The 20581-nt window shown below is 38.6% G+C and overlaps 2 protein-coding genes across 3 annotated transcripts in view; one reads left to right on the plus strand and one right to left on the minus strand.

Annotated features, from left to right (window-relative positions):
- The first annotated feature begins 5428 nt into the window (after positions 1–5428).
- The window catches only part of LOC134538271 (titin-like), a 453345-nt gene continuing 438192 nt past the window's right edge, over positions 5429–20581 (plus strand). Inside the window, exon 1 of one of the 2 annotated variants that reach the window (XM_063379437.1) lies at positions 5429–5614. The gene's annotated coding sequence lies outside the window, so the exon portion shown is untranslated. The remainder of the gene's footprint in view (positions 5615–20581) is intronic. The other variant, XM_063379439.1, reaches the window with a different exon arrangement.
- Positions 10955–12640, minus strand: LOC134538641 (uncharacterized). Its single transcript, XM_063380077.1, has 2 exons — positions 11019–12640; positions 10955–10982 (listed from the first exon to the last, which is right to left on the minus strand). The coding sequence occupies exon 1, from the start codon at positions 12217–12219 to the stop codon at positions 11149–11151; it is 1071 nt and encodes a 356-aa protein (XP_063236147.1). The 5' UTR covers positions 12220–12640; the 3' UTR covers positions 10955–10982; positions 11019–11148.

Here is a 20581-nt window from a genome sequence, read left to right on the forward strand (position 1 = left end):
TCATCTTTGAGATTTTCACAATATTTCCAAGAATGTTCCCAATTTCTAACATTTAACTTCTTGCATTCAATGTTTGACATTCACAATTAATATATTTTTGGTCAGCTTTCATATCATTTCATAACCAAATTTGCCTGACAGTTGCAAATACAAGAATTTCATAAGTCAAGGTATACATTTTCGGCAACTGCATTACACATCAAAACAATAACTGGGGGGGGGGGGGGGGGGGAAATACATAATGCGAACTGGTAAATAAAAAACTCAATATTTCACATAGGTATTTATGATATACGTTAGAAGAGCAAATTAGTTACCAGAGTATTTCAGTTCTTTATGTTCGGTTTGTCGCAGCTGGAAAAAAAAAAAAATTTAAAGAGCTTTCGGCAAAAACTACTATAGTCCAAAAAGTTCAATGTTGCATTTTTTGGTCCTCCCTGTGGTGATCCCTCAAGGGCTTGCATAGAACCATCTGTTAACGAAAACACAATCATAGTATGTACGCATCGAGGCTCTGAAACATTATGCATTCTGCAAAAATAACCATTGTACACATATTTTCAGCAAAAATTACCATTTTTCCTTAGAAAAGATAAATTTTTTATTTATATGTTAGCTATCCTATACATGTTCCAACATTATTTGTCCTTGACAATAATGTTGTTTACTTGCAAGTCTTCAACTGCTTTCCTTTATCAATAATCAATTAAAAAATAATATTATTTTAATTTTGTACATTTAGACGAATTCGTTCAACAGGTTAAGGCGGGCTTTTTAACTAATTGTTCGTGATTATATTTAAACAAATTATTTAAATTAAATTTGCAAAAACTGTAAATAATATTTGGAAATTAAAAAGTATGCAATTTTTCATTAATGTTTTCTTATGACGTTTTCACGTAAAATTATCGTAATCCGACTTTACAGAAACCCCCTTTTTATTTTTCTTCCCTTCAGTTCACTGTTGCACCATATAGGTTATACACCAAAAACATTGGCTGAAGTGTTTGCTCGTGGAAACAGATTTAAATGATTTTTTTTTCATGAAAGTAACGGTTTTTTAACGAAGGCGATTCTAATAAATACTTACTAAACATCATCAGACGTGGTCAAGCACCATTTCCGCAATGTTTTGGGCGTATACAAGATGGTGGTGGCGAGGTTAAAAAATGGCTTCAACTACGTCACAGTGTGCCGTCTCCTGGCAAATCCTAACTCCGTGGTAGCTGTCATGTCTTCTGGAGAAGAGCATGATCCTCCGTTAAGGCTATGTTGCAGAGACAGATGGTGATGGAGAAACTGAAGATGTTTACAACATCCCAGTAAGTGTACATATTTATTTCAATACAAATACTATAAATATGGCGGAGCATGTCTCCGGAATAGTTCGTCCAAGCAACTGAGGGGAAACAGCACAGCTGAACTTCAAATCTTCGTATCTTATGCCAGTAGCTAGGAAGCGCAGGGTAGCAATTAGTCGTTCTTCTGGACTTACAGATTCTCGTAGCTTAGTGTTCATTTTTTCTAATTTTTTTTAGTTACAAGATTTAATGAAACATTGACTACTCATTTATACATCCTCAAATAATATTATGTAGGTCTGTTGGCTCTGATATTTCCAGCTCTCTCAGCAGTGATATGTCACTTTAACGATTTCTTTCCACAAGCCACCTTTTAGACCAAACTCTTCGTTTCATTTTTAGTGGCTCTTCATCCAAACAAAATAATCCACCAAACAGTGCAATGCTGCTTGCAGCCGTTGTGCAAGTACAACACCGACTGTCTTTGTAGAGAGAGAGAGAGAGAGAGAGAGAGAGAGAGACGAGCATGCTCGTGTTGTGTGTGGTAGCGGCCATGCGGCGAGCATATCCGCTAGTGTATGGGGCCCATTTACACCGGGAACCACCGGTGCAGACGCCGGCTGTGGAAACAAGTTGAGAAACGAGTTGTCAACCTAGAAATCCCGCTTTTGTCCGATGCGCTGTATGGCGAAGGCGGGAGAAACAACTGTCCCACACTCCACGCGAAACTAAAAAAAAAATAGAACACACACAGGGTGGTTCGGAAATTGATAACGTATTTGCAAACTGGGTTGTGGGCGGACACGCATAAACTGACAAAAAAAAAAATAGCGTGCGAGACAAACAACCTCACGAAGGAGACGGAAGAACCGGGAGTAAAAGCCCAGCAAAGGAAAGCAATGGCACTGTCCCAATCAGAACAACCCGAGCAAACGGACCGACGAGAATCCATAGAACTCGCCTAATCAGTTACTGATAAAAAAAATGCGTAGTTCACAAAGACAAGATCGTATGGAAAATTGTTCCGCAAACAGACGTGAATAAGATACATTACGGAGATAAACAAAACAATGAAACTCTTTCCTCAAGTCTGACAGACTGGTTAATGTTTACCTCAGTTATAAGGTTTTTTATGTGTGTTTGCGGATTTAATGTCTTTTTCATTCATTCATGATTACAGTCCTCACTGCTACGTTAAATATTTTTGCCATCTTAGTCCCTGCACGAACATCGGCTCTAGAAACATTTCTTAGAACCCAGACAGTCGATATTGCATTCTTACAAGAAGTTGTGACACATGATTTTTGTGGCTTTTGAATTTTTATTGTGTATACCAATGTAGGCCGGGCGATGTCTTTTGAACATTTATGCGCCCGGCGGAACTTAGGCGAGACGGGAAAGATCAACATTTTTCCGAAGAAGCCTTGGTGCCTTTCTTTAACCCTGCTTGCAACCAGATAATTTTTTTGCGGTGATTTCGATTGCATCACTCAAGCAGATGACCACCAGGAAAGCGTGCATCCAACAAACGCAGCTTTCTCAACATCGACAACTCGCCTGGAAATGAGTGACATAATTGCCGGCAGGATAAACAGACAAGGTTTTTTTTTACGACGCATACCGGATCACGGATTGACCGAGTTCACATCAAAACACGGAATTTAGATAAAGTGCATCGATAGGCGAGGTACTACCAGTAGCAATCAGTGACCATTGTGCGGTAATATTCACGTATGAGAAATTTGCGGAGTTTACACGGTATAGGCGAGGCACGTGGCGTCTCAACACGGAATTGTTATAAAATACAGAAGTGACGGCTGACTTCACAGAACAATGGCAACGATGGCGAAGACGGAAACAGCAGTTTCCTTTGGTAGTCATTTGGTGGGAGAAGTGTGTAAAACCGAACGTAATGAGGCTTTTCAAACGGCATGCATATCTACTTACACTTTTTGCGAAACCATGCTGCACGAATTACAACAACTCGCAAACAGAGAGGAAAATGTAATGGGCAATATCCGAGCCCCCAAACAAAAACTGTTAGGTTTATACACTAAAAAATTGCATCAACATCATATACTATTACAAAATAGGAGCCTTTTTGACGATGAAAAAAATCAGTTTAGTTTCCATAATTAAAGAGCAACAGCAAGTACGTCGTAGAGCCGTTACCAGAATCCTGATCGACGATGGAATAACAATGCACGACCAGCTAGAGATAGCGAATGTACTGAGACAGTACTTTTCACATCTGTACAAGAAACAAGAGACAGACCCGGATGAAATTCCAAAAGTGCTGCGGGAGTATGAAAACAAAGTCAGTGAAGATGTTAAGGAAGCAATGGAGATTGGATGTGGATAATTAATAAAGTAATACAGCAATTGCCAACAAAAAAGGACGCCAGGCATTGATGGGATACCCTATGAGTTCTACAAGGTTCTCTGAGAGATTTGTGGCCCCGACTTCTGTGAGGTTGTATGTGACATTCTTGCACGAGGGGAGCCCTGAAAGTCCCATAAAGAAGGCATCATTGTTATAATCCCGAAAAAGCAACATTCAGTGAAGCCAAAAGACTTTAGGCCAATAACGCTTCTTTGTGCGAACTCTAAAATAAAAGCCCGGATATACGCACAACGTTTAAAGTTAGAATTGAGTGATGTCGTTGGTCCTGGACAGACATGTACGGTCCCAGGAAGATCCATTATACAGGGAGCACTTGCAATGCGTGATGTGCAATTACTTTCATCCTTAGAACACAATAAAACTGCCTTGTTAATTACTAAGCATAGACATGGAAAAGGCTTTTGACCGGGATGACTATAATTATTTATTTCAAGTAATGACCCACTCTGGATTCCCAGACACTACAATAATTTGGGTGAAAATGGTATGCACAGGAAATTCATTTCGTCTGGTTGTAAATGTATTTATTACGCACCCTATACCGGTTGAGAGTTCCGTCAGACGAGGTTGCCCATTGCCAATGGTTTCATTTACATTTTTAATCGAACCTTTAGGTCGAATGTTGGATATCAGATTTCAAGGCTTTCCTGTGAACCACATTTTCATTTAAACTTAAATGCATATTCCGACGATATCGCATGCGTTATTAGATCAAAACTTTTCCGTCGCGTATCAAATTCGAGGGTAAATGCTACAGAAACGGCAGCGTTGCAGCTGGGCGGTACAGATGAAGTGAGGTGTGAGGGTCACCGCTGCAAATCTCACAGAAGCGCGCCGGTTTCTGTGCATCGGCTCACATCAATTGCTTAATGAAGCAACCTCCAAGCAGCCATTGCTGACTGACCAACAGGGATATCATCATCGCCAGTAGCGGACCCAGGGGCCGAGCATCGAACCCCGAGGCCCGCGAGGAGTCCCAGGGCCGCTGAATGCGGACCCCTAATCTCCTGTCTTGTGTCCGTAAACAACAAGTTTTGACGGGGATCGTGAAATAAGATTACTTTGAAAATTCGTTCTGCGAAGCTTGGTGACTATAAATGGCCAGAGTTTAATTTAATTTAATTTCGAGGGAAATTACGTTAAACTCGTGTGTTGTCCAGCCCTCCTTGGTTTATATTTTTTTGAGGGAGGGGGGGTGGAAAGGGGAGGGGTGATTAAATATTTAGCTGAGAAGCTGGTCTTAACTGCAGTAGCGGATCCAGAGGGGGGGGGGGGGGGGCTAAGGGGCTCAAGCCCCCTCCAAAAGCATCTGGGTCCACTATTGTTTTAGTGTTTGCCTTGATAAAGCCTAGCCTCAGCTGGGTCAAGCCCCTCCCAAATCAAAATCCTGGATCCGCCACTGCTTAACTGCTCAGGTTATCTTTGTTTAGTTGAGTTATCGGCGCGCGTAGAGGCGAAGTCACGTGTGATGCGCGAGGCAGTGTCGCCCTTCCGGTGCTCTCGTCCCAGCACGTGTCGAGAGACCACGTGGGAAGGCGTCGTCGCCAAACACGACCGCCACCGTTGGGTAGTGGAAAGGGCGGGGGGGGGAGGGAGGGAGGGGGGCCATCGCGGAATGTCGCGCAGCGGCGCATGCGCCCCTAGACCCCTTCCCTTCTCCCCTCCCCTTACCGTAAGGACGCTGGGTCGACGCTTTTAGCCCGCGAGGCCTCTTCCGGAGGTGCCCCCTGCACACGGCAGCGGTGGTGCTGCCCCCTGCCTCCACTCCACCTCGCCAGACGGGCGCCGCGGCGCACGGAGTACGCGACGTCTTCTTCGGAGGGGGTGCGCGCTTCGACCCCTGAGCGAGGGGTTGGTCTGACCCCCGACCCCTCTCCCCTGCGCGGGCGCTGTCGCCCGCCCGAACCAGGTAACACTCTCCATTACTAGGGACCGGAAAAAATCGCGGGTTCAATGACCTCCAGGATGAACTCCATAGTTCTACGTACACTCGGTCAAATGCCACCCTCTCATTGGCTGCTGTCTTGTGAGACGTCCCAACGTAGCAGCCTGTGATTCGATACAGCTTTGGTCGGGTGTTTTCACTGGCACAGAGTCATCCAGGTGAGTTCTGAACCAATAGCAGAGGCAGCACTGAGGTATAAAGACTTGTATTTTAGGCTATCGAGAAATGAATTCGCGAATTTTTCCGGTCTCTATCCATTACCATTACTCCACCGCAGGCATTCACGATCAAACTTCAACTCCGGGTTTGCGTCATTATTTCACTTTCAACTTTTAACACGCCTTAACATGCAGACACTTTCCCAGTGGCTTATCTTCTACAAAATTAAAAAATATATATGTGTGTGTGTTTATATACATCCCAAACCAACGGCATGGTTAGCTGCCGACGTTGTGTTTTTTTTTTTAACGTTTCCGGGTCGTACAAATACGGAGAGTCAAATGGAATACTTAATAGGTTGATCAAAAGATGCTACCGTAATTCGGATTAGAAAGTTTAGTTTTTAAGTTTACCTAAGCATTCACTTCAAAATTCTCAAATTTGTGATATTTTTGACAGCCAATGAAAAAATTAATGATGCAGTCTGATAGCATTTTCGTTATACCCAAAAAAAAGTTTCAGTTCTATAATCCTTTTAATTCTTCTCGTTTGTTATTTCCTAAAAACTATAAAAAAAATTCACTTGGGCAGTTAATCAAGCAAAACGTATACGATGTATATATATATACTTTTTTCTTTCATTTCGTGAAAAGATAACTGTTCCAAAGTTTTACAAGTTCATCTTTGACTAACGTAAATACAAAATCATGACCTTAAATGGGAGGCGCTCCCTTAACACACCATGTTATTTTCCTTAATTTTTTTCGTTATTACTGTATTTTGATAGCTATTTCTTAAGTTCTAACTCAATACCTTCCTTATATTTGTTATGTTACAAATATTTTCAACAGATGTTCACTGAGTGTAATATCGCACGTGTAAAAGGCGTGCAAGTCTTCGTATTTATCACACCCATGCTATTACATTAAGTGTACAACTTTTGATGTTACCTTTGAGGCAGAAATACACATGCAAGGAAGGTATAAAGTTAAACTTTTATAATTAACCCTTAAATAAAAGTATTGATGAAAAAACAAAACAAAAAAATTCAACATGGTGCGTGAGACCGACCATTAAATAGTAAACCTCACTGATCAATTAATATTTGAGTGATATTTTTTATTGTGCCAACAACATCCCTCCCCTGTATGATTTTTTTTAAAAACAAATTTTAGTTTGTGATTGGCTATCCCTTTGATATTGAGTGACTCGTGATAACTGCGCATTAAAAAATTGACTCCATCTTTGTGGACCAGCTATCACCTTCGCTTATGTATTTGTTTTAAAATAAACACTAGAAATGTAATTCTTATAAGTTGAAATTTTTTTGACAATAAGTGTTGTTTTTGTTTCGGTTGCAATTCATATGAGCTGTAGAATATTGACTATGTGTTTATTTGGTGGGAATATTTTAAAGGGGGATCAGGCTCCGCCATCTTGAAATTTTTTCCCCTCTTTTTGCTATAATTATAATTTTGAACCTAATGATCCCAAATCTTTGTCATGTCGAGGTATAAATAATGTCTCCCAGAACTTCTTCACCTAGTTGCCAATTCGTATTTACCAACAGGCTGCAGTCTGTAGGCGCCGTGAGGAAATAACTTATTATTCCACGCGGGAGACAACAATCATAATAATCACACCAGTTCACAAGTGTTGACGTCAACAAGTAGCCAAAGCTAGGTCCTAGGCCTAGAGACTGGAAAAATTTGCGAGTTCAATGACCTTCAGGATAGACTCCATGATCCTCTGCCTACTTGGGCAAACGGCACCTGTTCATTGGGTACTGAATTTTGAGGCGTCTTAAGTCGGTAACTGGTGATTGGATACTTCTTTGATTGATGGTCTCTTATTGGCCAAGAGTCCTCTACATTAACAGTGAATCAATAGCAGAAGCTGCACAACGCTATAATTATTTGATTTTTAACTTATCACGAAATGAATCCGCGAATTATTCCGGTCTCTACCTATGCCATGTCGAAACAGAAAAATAATTTTGCACAGAAACTTTATTGCAAGCTGTATCAGAATATTTGAATTTGCAATTTGGCGAGACATAATCTCCCCTTAATGCGTTGGTCCCCAACAAAAGATAAGAAGTTTAAGAAGTCTGTGTGTGGAGTCTTCGCCGCTCTAATTAATGATAAGGCCAAATGATAACAACTCTAAACCCGCTTTTCTAATCTGGACAGTAAATCAATTTCTTCTATTCGATTGAAGTTTAACGATAGTTATTTGCTCATGTGTTGTCAATACCTTTGTTTAACAATACTCACTTCATGATGGCATGTTCACAATTCTTCCAAGCAGAGTACGTTTCAGACTTCAAGCGTCAGCCCTTATATAGCTACGGTTTGTTTTTTTCCAAGCAGTCGGTGACCAGAGAAACTTTAACTTCAGAACAGACGCCGCTTCACAGACTAACATCAACCACGTCAGTGGTTTCTGGTGTGATTGAGTCAGCGAGAAAGTCAAGGTTTATTTTTTTTAAAATTTATTTATCGTTTTATTTTACGTGGCGAAGTTAAGGCTTCCCAACTTGCCTACCACTAAACCACATACATGTTGCAAAAAAAAATAAAGTCATAACAAAACATTCATAACTAAGCTAACGTAAATAAAAGTTAATAAACAAGAACAAGCTAAACTACTCACAAAATACAATACAACTAAATAAACAAAACCAATTACTAACAAGAAATGAAAAATGATTCACGCATATTCAACTAGATGTTACTGTTATCACAGTTGATAAATATTTTGATACTAAATTTAGGTTAGTAATATATGTAACAAAAACCTGAAAATAAAACTCATGCCAAATACAATGGAACTAAAAACTATTCATTGTGCAACTTAAGATTTAAAATAATTAACCTATAACAAACAATTTAAATTTAAAAAAAAACACACATAAAAGTGTAAAAATATCATGAAAATAAGGATCACATCCACTACTTATTCCACTTTGCAATATGTGATTGTTTGTTGAGATATTTGATAAACGGACGTCCTAAAAGATGAACGTGATATTTGTTTCCTTATTGGCTCTTTAAGTTCAAACTTTGAGGGTGGGGGAGGGGGTAACCCTTTGTAATTAAAAATCCCTGAACTCTGTGGACGCACCTGCACTTGAGAAATCTTAACAGTAAAACGGGGATGATAAACGTAATAATACGCCGAAACTATTTTTAAATATTTTTTACATTATTAACGTTTTCCGCTTATTGCTTGTGTATAGGCCGGAACTTCCTTGTGAGATGACCTCGTGTTGATAACACCCTAGTGCACATAAACCCCCATCCCCCCACCCAACTCACGCCTTTTATAACTTCATTGACCGCGAATCCAACACATTTGCGCCCTTGCACTAAACCACTCTTTCCTGTGTGCTCTAGCGAGAAAGATCTGACTACGTCTCTCGCTTTTCGAACTGTACTTTTTTTTTTTGGAGCAGTGTCTCGTATTTTAAAATTTTCGGTTGTTTCGTGCTGCTATCTGCGCTTGATGGTGGCAAGGAACGTTTACGATTCAGGCAGCGAATTCTAGCGGCGGTCGCAGAAAGTAAATGCGTGATTGGGGTCCAGAAATGTTGTTACTTGAAAAGTGAATATTTTTATTTATCTTTATATTTAACACTCGGCATTATTTTAAAGAATAGTACTTTAAGGGCGTATGTCCCGTTCTAGAACATTATTTCATTTTTACGTTTAACACGGTTAAAGTTGTAAACTTTTTGAGTGGCCGAGCTTCAGTAAAATTAAACATATATTGTAGTGCATACTTCTTGCATAATTAGCTAACAAATTGGAATTGTTCACATTATTGTACGGTATGGATAAGGAAAACCAAAGAGAAAAAGTAAATTAAAATTTTAAGGTTTTTAAGACAATGCTGGTGACTACTGCTTGGCGTGGTTTAAAATTATTTTAGAAAAATTTCTCTAACTTTATTTAGCCTTTTAAAACCACCAAAATTCTGATGATTTAAAAAGGCCAGGTAAAAATAAATATGTATTTTTATGAAATAAATTAAACCATATCACACAGCAGCCAGTAAAATTGATTGAACCAAAATGTTCAATTTATATATACCAGTTCATTCTCCTTATCAACACTACTCTAAAACGTTAAAAATGCAAATTTTCCATTATGCAAAAAGTACGTGATATATATAATAGAAAACACGTGCAATAAGTCTTCGCTAGCGATGACGTTCCAAACTTTAAACATCACGTATTTATGCAGTGCATCATAGGCCTACTAAAACTTTACTAACCATGTTGGCATTCGTGAAAACGAATATGGTGTAATTTAATCTGGTTTATATTTAACGATGAATCAATTATATAGAACTAAGAAGAAAATTTCGTTTATTTGAGGTGTATTTTTTTTTTTACGAAAATTCCGTGAACCTACTGTAATTTCAAGCAAAATTACGCTATCCTCTACCCTCACTAACACGTATATACCCCTGACTAGTCTGCCCCCTTAATTTCATTTCACATGAAATAAAATTCTTTATTTTACAAAATATTCCTTTGGGAACAATCCAGTTGTCAAGAAATATTTTGTAATACTTTAAGAAAGATATTGTTATGTGTTCCGTTTACAAAAAAATAATTACTGTTTACGAACCCGCTCCACGCGACTACACCATTATCTATCGTTTACTTTTAAAATTTTTTGTCTTCGTTAAAAGCATAATTACTATCAGCGAAAGGTCTTCAATCTGGCTTTATATAGTTCGGGACAATTGAATCGATCCATGCAAAAAGGTCTTTAGTCCTAAATAAGTGTTTTTGAGAAAAACACAAAAAACTGTCTGCGCCAGAAGATTTTAATAATATAATAACACCTTTTTTTAATATGGTACCTAACAATTTCACCACTCATATGAATTATCTATATTACTGTTCTTGTATATAGTTTGTCGAAAAAAAAATTATAAAATATGTTGGACTGAAGCCATTTTTGCATGGAAAAGTATTTTATTAAACACTCTTTTATATTTTATTGTTATTTTAGTATATATATTATTTTAATTGTTTCTTATCCAACAAAATGGTAGAAAAGAAGATACAATATGTTATATTTTACTACATATTAGTTTATTTACTCATGTACAGTATGTCAAAAATTAAATTATATACAGTTAGTTAATCATCTTGTACCTACAAATCAATGTTCTCCAGTTAATCATCTTGTACCTACAAATCAATGTTCTCCAGTTAATCATCTTGTACTTCCAAATCAATGTTTTCAGCTGTTGGCCAGTTAGAAATATCAATGTAAAATTGTTTATGCTCCTCGGGAATATAGGGCAGAAGTTTTCGTATGTCATCTAGTTTCTTTTTTTTTAATGGGGACCTTCCCTTCTGGATAAGCAATGCATGGTGGAAATTCGGGGTTCGTCATTGCTTGCCGCAAACAAAAAGTATGTAGTACCATACCATTGATAAATTTTCGTGCAACAATTGTTCCAGGCATTTCTTGACTAAAAGAAAAATGCATGAAGGAACTTATGCCAAACTGTTGCTTATCATCTTTCGGAACTGATCTCGGGCGCGTTTCTTCTGAAACGACAGACTTTTTGTAATATTGAGGCCACCAATTTTTGTAATCGAATATGTGTTCCGATTTCACATGTGTCACCATAAACTTATTATTATTACTGCTCTTGATTACTAATTCAGTGATTTCTCTTAAGGAATATAAACGGTCATGTTTCCTCAGCTGTCTTTTAATCATTGAAAAATCTCGGTCACAGGGGAGAAACGAATGACCCCTGATGGGGAAGAACTGTTCTATTTTATTAAATCGACCAGTTTGTGTTAAAGCCAATAACAAACGTGCCAGTGAGTGGTTTTTGTTTTGGCCAGAACAGTTGTCAGAGAAAATCCTTATCTCCTTAATTTCTGGAGGAACCGTGTTCAAATAATCCGTTAAAAGTGAGCACACTTCATTTGGGCCTTTGTTGGCAGTACCCTCATGATAAAGGTATAACATAGCACTATGTTCCTTTATGTTATGTATGCAGCAAACATTGACTGTTAACTGCCTCATATAGAAAGTCTCTTGAACTGGGATTCGTGGCAATTGAATATTTTGCATATAATCCATACAGATGGACAGAACGTGTGGTTCAGTTTTGCAGTCTCGTTCTTTTTTAAGTTCATTATAAAACTTCTTTGCCCTCCTTCTGTGAATCATTAGTTCCGCTGCCGCACACCTCTTGGCTGCTTCATTTATGTGAGGGCTTTTAATTTTAAGTTTTAACTCCTCACAAGTACAGCAGCAATCAACCTGGGGTCTGCCAAATGATAGAGAAAAGTTTTCATTGAAAAACTTAATGAAAAACTGATAACTGCAGTTAATGTCAGGATTTTTATCTTTGAATAGATTATACATGGACTTTACAGACAGTCTGGCATCGAGATATGATTTTGTTTTACCAGTGTATTTTGTGCATTTAACTGGAAAGCTAAGAATGTGGTTTCTGATTTTTTCCCGAACTTCAGGTGGAAGTGTGTTAGCACTTGATGTTTTCCCTCTTTCATCAACGGGACTTTTGCCCAATAAAGCAAGTTTTCTAATCCTCTTCACTCGTTTATCAGTAATAGCAAACAATGATAAGAAAGCTTTGTAACATACCTCTCTCTTTACATGGCCTATAATAACATAGTATTTGTAAACTTTGTCAACAATTCTTGCCCCCTCTTTCTTCCGAGGTCGACGGCGATCAACATCATGTATATCAATCAGAGATTGAATAAATGTGTCTTGTTGATTTTTTGTAGGCAAATCATGCAAACGTCTTAGCACATCAATAGCTTCATTATCTGAGATCTTCTCAAAACACTTCATTCTCTGACATCTGAAAACAAAACGATAAATATTTTTGTGATTGTTGGAAAATAAAGGAAATATATATAGTGCATTGAGAGATTTAGGCCTACTAAAACTAATTCTCTTGATATCAGAAATACATAAGTAAGTGCCTAATATTGTAATGTATATAACAAATACAAGCTTTAGATAACATTGGTAGTTATAGACCTACCTGCATGGAGGTCCTGTTGTTCTGGCTGGAATCAAATTGCCTTTGGAGGTTAGGTATTCCTCCCCTTTATATCTTGCAGTTTTTCTTATATTTCTTTTCCAAGAAGATGGTGTACTTTTCCTCTTTATACCTCTTTCTTCTACATTGTCTGTGCCTTCACTTTCTGATGACATTATTTAACAATATCTTTGTATAAAACTTACTAATTTACCATCATTTAACAAACAAACTGCATATTCAACATTCTTTTGTTATAAACATTTTGAATAACAGGTTAGGAAACATAATGTCACAGAATATTTCAATAGTGCGCCGCTACAACAAAAATTCCCAAACTTTATTCCATGCAAAAGGGGCTTCAGTCTAGGACTGAAGCCCTTGCTGCATGGAACAGTGAAATTAACAGTCTGTTACTACGGTAACAGTGCATTGGACTGAAGTCTTTTTGGCGTAGAAATGTGTATCTACCTTCTTAGGTAATGTTGCATATTCAAACTGGAATTGCGGAAAAAATGGACTGAAGCCCTTTTTGCATGGACCAATTCAATTATGTAATCCGCTCGCGTCCAGATATTATCGCGTGGGGTCCGGCTGTTGAGAATTAAATTTATTTATAACAAATAGTTAGTTCTTACAGGATAGACTGTTATTTTGAAATTATTATATATAATTTATAAGAAAATTAATTTATTTTAAATAAAATAATATTGTGTTATTTTATTATTAATTAAGTAAGCTTATTATTTTATTCGTGTAATTATTTTTACCAGCGAATTTACTTAAAACCATCGCTAGAGACCTGTAAAATTCGTGGATTCATTTCGCGATAGGATATAGTCCAAATACTTTTGACATTATTTTGCTTCAGTGATTGGGCCACAGTTTATCTGAGGGACTCTGGGCCACTGAAAAATCTTTAACAGAAGAATTAGCGAAGCACGATCATTCCAGTCAACAGGTGTCACGAGTCGGTGACCAATCAGCAGATGTATCTAATTTGCACGAGTGCGTAGAGGAACATTGGAGTCCATCCTTCAGGGATTTGAAATCGCTAATTTTACAGGTCTCTACGTCGCGTGTCTTGGAAAGAGCCTGAGCTCGGCGGTTGTCCGCTGCAGCCTCGAGTCAGCGCCGGCCGCCACGCGACAGGGTCCCGCGCCGGGGCCAATCAGAAGACGCCGTGTCGGCAGCTGCGACATCGGGCCCTTCCCCTCCCCCTTCCACCGCTCTGGCCCGCCGCGAGATCGGAGCCGCCGATTGGACGACGTACCCCGGCCGCGTGCCTGAACCCTCCGTGGCTCTCTGCCAGGCCGCCGGCCCGCTGTCCGCGCAGTACATTTCTCCCAACGGAACATACACTTACACGGTATTCTTTTTTTTTTTGAGCCAAACTTCTTTGCTGAAGGGGATTCGACAATTCCGATCGCAGGAGGGGAATAGTTGGATACGTGTTGGGGGGAACCGGGAGAGGAAGAGACGGAGACGGCACACTCGCAGAACCCCACCTGCGTGAAGTGGCGGAAATAGGACGCCATTGTTCTGGGAGCTTCGGGTGTCATGTCGACCCTGATGACGCGACACTTTCAAAGGGTTTGCGAGATAATTCCAGAAGGGGGCTGAGGGGTATAAAAACGGGCTGCGCCAGCCTCAGAGGCTGTGGAGGGAAAGAGGGTGAGTGACCCCTTTGGCGAGCGATAGCGGGCGACGAGCGACGGAGCTGCGTGTGCGGAGACCGGTGCATCGGGACTGTGTTGTGTGCGACGGACGAGTGAGTAGTACGAGGCAATGTGTTTGAGAGAGGTGCGCGGCAAGATACTGCCGAGCTCCAGTGGACAGAGTAAACTGTGGACTAAACGAGTGAGTGATTAATTTGACGTTTTAAATGTAGTAATTTATTTAATACTGTAAAAAATTTGTAATAAATAAAACTGTTTTTTATTTAATTGGGTTATACTTTTAGAATCTGTTTTCTCACTCTTAACAATTATAGACATAAAACAAAGGCCACGTCAAATATTAAATCCTTCATAATATGCCATCCTAGGTATATGTTATAATGGCAATATGATATGTGTGAAAAGTACCTTCGTTTTAAATTATATAAAAAAAAAAATTACCGCCACGCGCGTCAGAAGTACAACTTCACACGTAAGAGGGATAGAAAATTTTTAGGTTACTCTTAATATTTGAAGCACTCATAATCATACGTTGGAAGTAGGCATTTACTAGTACCTGTCCATGTCTTGAATGCATGTGAGAATGAATCAATGAGTTTATGATAGCTAAAAAAAATATATTAATAATAACCCTTTTGGAAATGTCTACACGTAATGTCACAATTATTTTAATGCTAACACTGGATCCAGTCTCAGCGTTGAAAGTTTACAGTTGCGAATTAAGAGTTGCGAAAGAAGGGAAGGTGTGTACACGTTCACAAAAGTATTTGAAAGTTTATGAAACCATACGCTGTAGCTGCAATCAGTAACCTTGGGCCTAAGAGCTATATTCGTGTATCGCGCCATTGAGCGATCACTCACCGGCTATCTCTCTCTCTTTTCCCCCTCCATGGCAGCGTTAGAAAGTAACGCACGCGCTAAAAGCGAGAACATCGTGTAAGAAGCATAACTTCAAAAATGTGACTCGAGTCTTTCAGTACATCACCAGTGATGTGTAAGTATCACATCTCGGTAACGAGCAGATTCATGTGTTGTTATATAATGTTCTTCGTGGGAAAATTTCAAGAATGCAAACTAAGAACAAAAAATTGGTTGTCTGTAGAGTCGGTTTACGGACGATAGTTTAACGTGACAACGTCATAACAAAACATTGATGAAATGATTGCATACTTTTATGAATAGAATTTAATATTTTTTTTAACGAAGAGATTATTTTAACTATAACTTTTATACATGTTTGCTATTTAACTTCTTCCAATCTGTGTTATTCTGTTAAGGATAGGACGATGATAGGAAAATTAGGAAACGAATGGCAGTGTTTCAAGTTTAATGTGCCTCGAAAAAGTCAAATCGATCGTTGTTTCCAATCGAGTGGAAGAGAGATATATGCGGAGCAAGCGTACAATGAGCGTAATGGGACACAGCGTAACGGGACAATGTGAGTAACGGGATAATTTTTCGTGCGTGCAGCCAGCTTTCATCGATTTATTAGACGTTGTCACGTCAAAAAAATGAAAACATAACCCACAGAAAATAAGCCTAAATCAGATTATGTCAAATAGTTGGACCCAACGATGAACCTAAGCAGGTTTTATGGACAACAAAACGACGACAGCACAGGTGAACATAGAAGGTTTCCTATGAGCCTGGGTCCTCCTAACCACAATATCCCCCCCCCCATGTAGACCCATGATTTTACATATAATGTACACTGATGCAAAGCAAATTATACCCCGTACATTTATTGCTGTTTCTGACCCGGGCGAATGAAACATTACCAGTGAGTGGAGTTCATACTTGTGCCAGATTATAACGCGGAATCGAAAGATATCTGCCAAATGCTAACTAAAGTGACTTCACTAATCACGTAAGTCATCTAATCCATACACTTGTGCCTCCAAGATATTTCTTGGAGAATCGGCAGGGGGGAAAAGAAAACATGTGAGTGAGTCTTTCAGTAATCGCCAGAGATGCGTATCATCTAACCTCGGTAAGGAGCAAATTCACGTGTTTTCACGTTGAAAATACGCTTATAATATTAAAATCGGATTCGAAATTTTAACGTAGAATTTCCAAGCGTGATAAATATACACACTTGTGTTTTCAACTGCATTTCACACCCACCGATGGAATTCTGTGTCGGAGAATGCTACGTCGACTATCAGATGATTCGATTTGCAGACACAAATTATTTTCAAGCTATTTTTAAATGAATTGCTTCCATAAAACGAAAAAAAAAAAAGACTTGGAAAAAAAATAACAAACCCCTCGGATTTGGACCTGATATTCGAACAGAGAATTTTATTTAAAAAAATTACCCATCTTGTTAAAAATTCATCGAAGATCGGTTCGCGCCATGTTGCACAGATGGCAGTACCGTGGTTGTTACTCTGACTTGACTACCGTCGCATTCCACGAAACTACCTACTCCCGCCGAGTGTCAATACGCCGAGAGCTAAGACGTTACACTCATAAAAATGTTTTTTTTAAAAAAAAATCCATTACGGTGTCAGGCGCGGTGCGACGGAGCCCGTGGGAAAAGGTTTTTTGGGGCGCGCGCTTTCCCGCTGCAGGTTGGCAAATAAATACCGGCCGAGTGACGCAGCGGCGCTATTCTTAGCGCCTCGGGCGGGATACCTCGGCGAGCAGAGGGCGTTGTAGGTCCCTCCCAAGTCTTTAGAGCCAGGGGGGAAGTATGAGTGGTGCCAACTGTGCAATATTGTTATTTCGGATCCGCGACGGGTGCAGTCCTATCGATGCATTTGTAGGATTGGGATTTAAAAAAAGGGTGATTTAGGGGGGGGGGGGGTAAGTAAACTCGCTTATAGACTAATGTCTAGAGGCAGGCATTTTTCGCTAAAAAAAAATTCTGAACCGCCCTTTGAACTGCAAGAAGGTTAAGTCCGCACCAGCCTGTGTTTCTCCCGTCGTGATTGGACGGGCCGTCCGCCTTATTCGGCCGGGCCAATCAGGAAGCGCTTGTTTTCCACCCCCCCCCCCCCCCCCTTTCCCCACCGGTTGGCGTGCCTGGCCGACTGGCCTGCCTCGTTGTCTCGCCTCTAGCATCCTCGCAACAATACGTTGATATAAGAATCAATAAAAATAAATAATATCTTATAATTTTCCGTAAGAATAATAGTAAGCAACAATAAGAACACAGTAGAATGTATCCTTGAGGAAAGCAGGTTTTTAAGTAGTACGAAAGGAGTAGAAAATAACGACTCGCTGTGACCGGTGGTTTTTGACAATCGACGTGTACCCTGAAAGAAATAATCGCCCAGTCACGAAAACACAGACGATGCTTCACAGTGTTTTTTTTTTTTTTTTTTTTTTTAACTTTCAGAAGGTCTCGGGATCTTCACGCGAAATATGCGCGCCGCGTCACGTAATGCCTCTTCGCTTCCTTGCCATCGATACAGACACACACATGAATGCGTGCAAGATTTTTTTTGGACATAAGCCGTTGTTTGGTTACACTTTATGTCGCAAGCAACTTCAAAAATGACAAAAAAAAATTTTTTGTATGAAAATGCAATCGCACAGAAAAAAAGCCAAATGTATCCGATGTCAAAAAGTAAAAATAATAATAATATGTGGAAAATGCATGGAAAATTTCGTGGAAGGAAAAAAGTAAACAAAATGTTACGGTGGTATAGCGACTATACAGTTCCAATAAGAAAAATAAATGAAGACAAAAAAAAATAAACTACTTTTGACAACAGCACAACACAGAAGCGCACCAGCCAACGCAGCGATGTGACAAAACAGATATTCTGGACACCACAAAGCACAGACGAACGCATCAGGCTTCTTAAGACAACAGTTGCGACGTTTCGGCAACTGATAAGTGTTCCCATCCTCTGGCACAAACAGACTGGTCTGTTTCCCGTCCCCAAACAGCAATTGCACACATCCCAAAAAAAAATATCTTTCCCATTGCAAGAACCATTCAAAAAACGTATGAAGGGCGTAAGTCAGCGATGAACAGGGGCTGGCCGTGTTTGATTCATACCTCCCCAACTTTCCCCTTTTTCTTCGTGTGCCATCTCCTCCAAGAAGGTTGGCAACCCTCATGGATATCCGGGCTAGAACCAGGACATTATGACTCTCCTGAGGATATCAGCGAGGATCTTTAATGCAGTGGTTTCCTTTTGCCTTCTGCATCCTATGCTGTTGACTGTCAGGTACCCTAGTTCTACCGCCTTCTGGGGAGTACCTATCTCTCCCAAAGACAATAGTGTGTCCTGTACTTCTAACCACTCTTCCGTCCTCTAAGAATCCGTTAGCACTTGGTAGAGGGAGACTTTTCATCCCCCCTTTTCCCCGTAGGGGCAGATTAATTTTTGATGACTTCGGATGATTGAAAATATTGTCTTTGCCAGTAGATGATTCACGTTAAACCAAAGAGCTTGACACTGGCAGGTAGGTTTTTTAGCTTGGGTGATGTGGCTTTATCTGGATGAAGATCAGACACACTAGCAAATAACTGAGGATGTGTGAAAAGCTTGTCTCTGCTAGTAGATGATTCATATTAAATCAACGAGCGGGCGCTTGACACACACCCACGTGTTTCATTTGAAGCATTCTTTTTTTAAATTTTCTCATGAATGTGTAATGCAGTTATTTCAACTATTATATCAACAAAAAATATTGAAATAACATTTATATTAAAATATATTAATCTTTGGCAGAACTATTTTAACTGAAAACGATCATTATGAAGTTTTATTTTAAAATTAATTTTAATTTTTTTGTATGTTTGAATCAATGTAATTCTATATATTGCTTAAAAAATAATTCGCTTTAAAAATAGCATTTATGATGGTTAAGAATTTTTTTCTTTTGTTTGGTTTAATAAATAGGTGATTTTATATTTTTGTAATTTTTCTGTAGTTATGTAAGTTAAAAAATCGCACATGCCTTTGTGAATGTAAAATTTTCTAAAAAAAAATTACTGTAATTGTTAAACAATGTGATGAAAAGAGAGTAATATAAAAATAACTATAATAATATTTACAACGAAATATCTTCGAAAACATTTGTTTTGTTAAGTGTATGGTGAAACAAGCCTGTAAAGTATTGTTTTATATCAAATTATTTCGCTTCTGGGGTGGTAAAAAAAATATCTAACTCCTTTATTCTGACATTTCTTAAAATATTACATTTTCTTCTCATTCTTCCAAAAAAAAAATTAATCGATTTCCATTAAAATTTTACGCCAATCTTTGAAATGCTTCAAATGCCATGCTTATTAGAAGATTTATTCTCTAGTTCATAGAAAGGAATAGAACAGTGTAAAGTTAAGTGGCTTCGTCATTTTTTTATTAAAACGGGATGATGTCCTTTAAAAATCGCCCTTTTCGAAAATAAATCCTAATAAACACCTATTTATTCCCCTTGTATTAATACAGCGGGTAATAGTACCTTTTTCCCTCCACATAGAAGATGTTTGATTAAGACATGTATGAGGTTTTGAAATCTAGAACACTTATTTATTTTGGCTAGTATTCCAAGACCTCTATTTTGCTTCAAAAAGGAGACTAAAAAAAGTAAAAGAAATATAGAGACACTTGGCACCGTTGCTAATAATGACTGAAAATTTGACAGCCGTGTTGCCAAGTGCTTGTTCAGGCCAGCCAACAAAATAAAAATGAAAGAATAGAAGTTCTTTTCGTTTTTTCATAGCTTCCTTCGTGTTTGGTCTAGGTCGCTAGAAAAAAAAAGTAAACACGTGACACAATGGCTATCTCTCACTAACTGTCCTAAAGGTTACAATGTTAAAAAAATTTACAAATCCATGTTTTAACGGTAATTATTATTATTTTAATTTTGTTTATATTGGAACAAGACCATTTTCTTAATTTTTTAAATAAAATATATATTTCCTGAATGATTTAAACAATTTATACGAGACATTTTTCATTCTGAAACTGTTAGAGTCTTAAAAATTGCTGTGTTAATATAAGAAGGCATCAGCCAACAAATTATACCCTAGTTATTTAAACTATTTTGTTTTTATTTTCTTTCTGTTAAA

Source organism: Bacillus rossius, chromosome 13 (genome assembly GCF_032445375.1).
Source record: "Bacillus rossius redtenbacheri isolate Brsri chromosome 13, Brsri_v3, whole genome shotgun sequence".
NCBI classification, from domain to species: domain Eukaryota; kingdom Metazoa; phylum Arthropoda; class Insecta; order Phasmatodea; family Bacillidae; genus Bacillus; species Bacillus rossius.

Bases quoted from the DNA above. Each gene is read 5' to 3' on its own strand.
- LOC134538641 (XM_063380077.1), bottom strand. From the start codon at position 12,219: ATGTATAATCTATTCAAAGATAAAAATCCTGACATTAACTGCAGTTAT.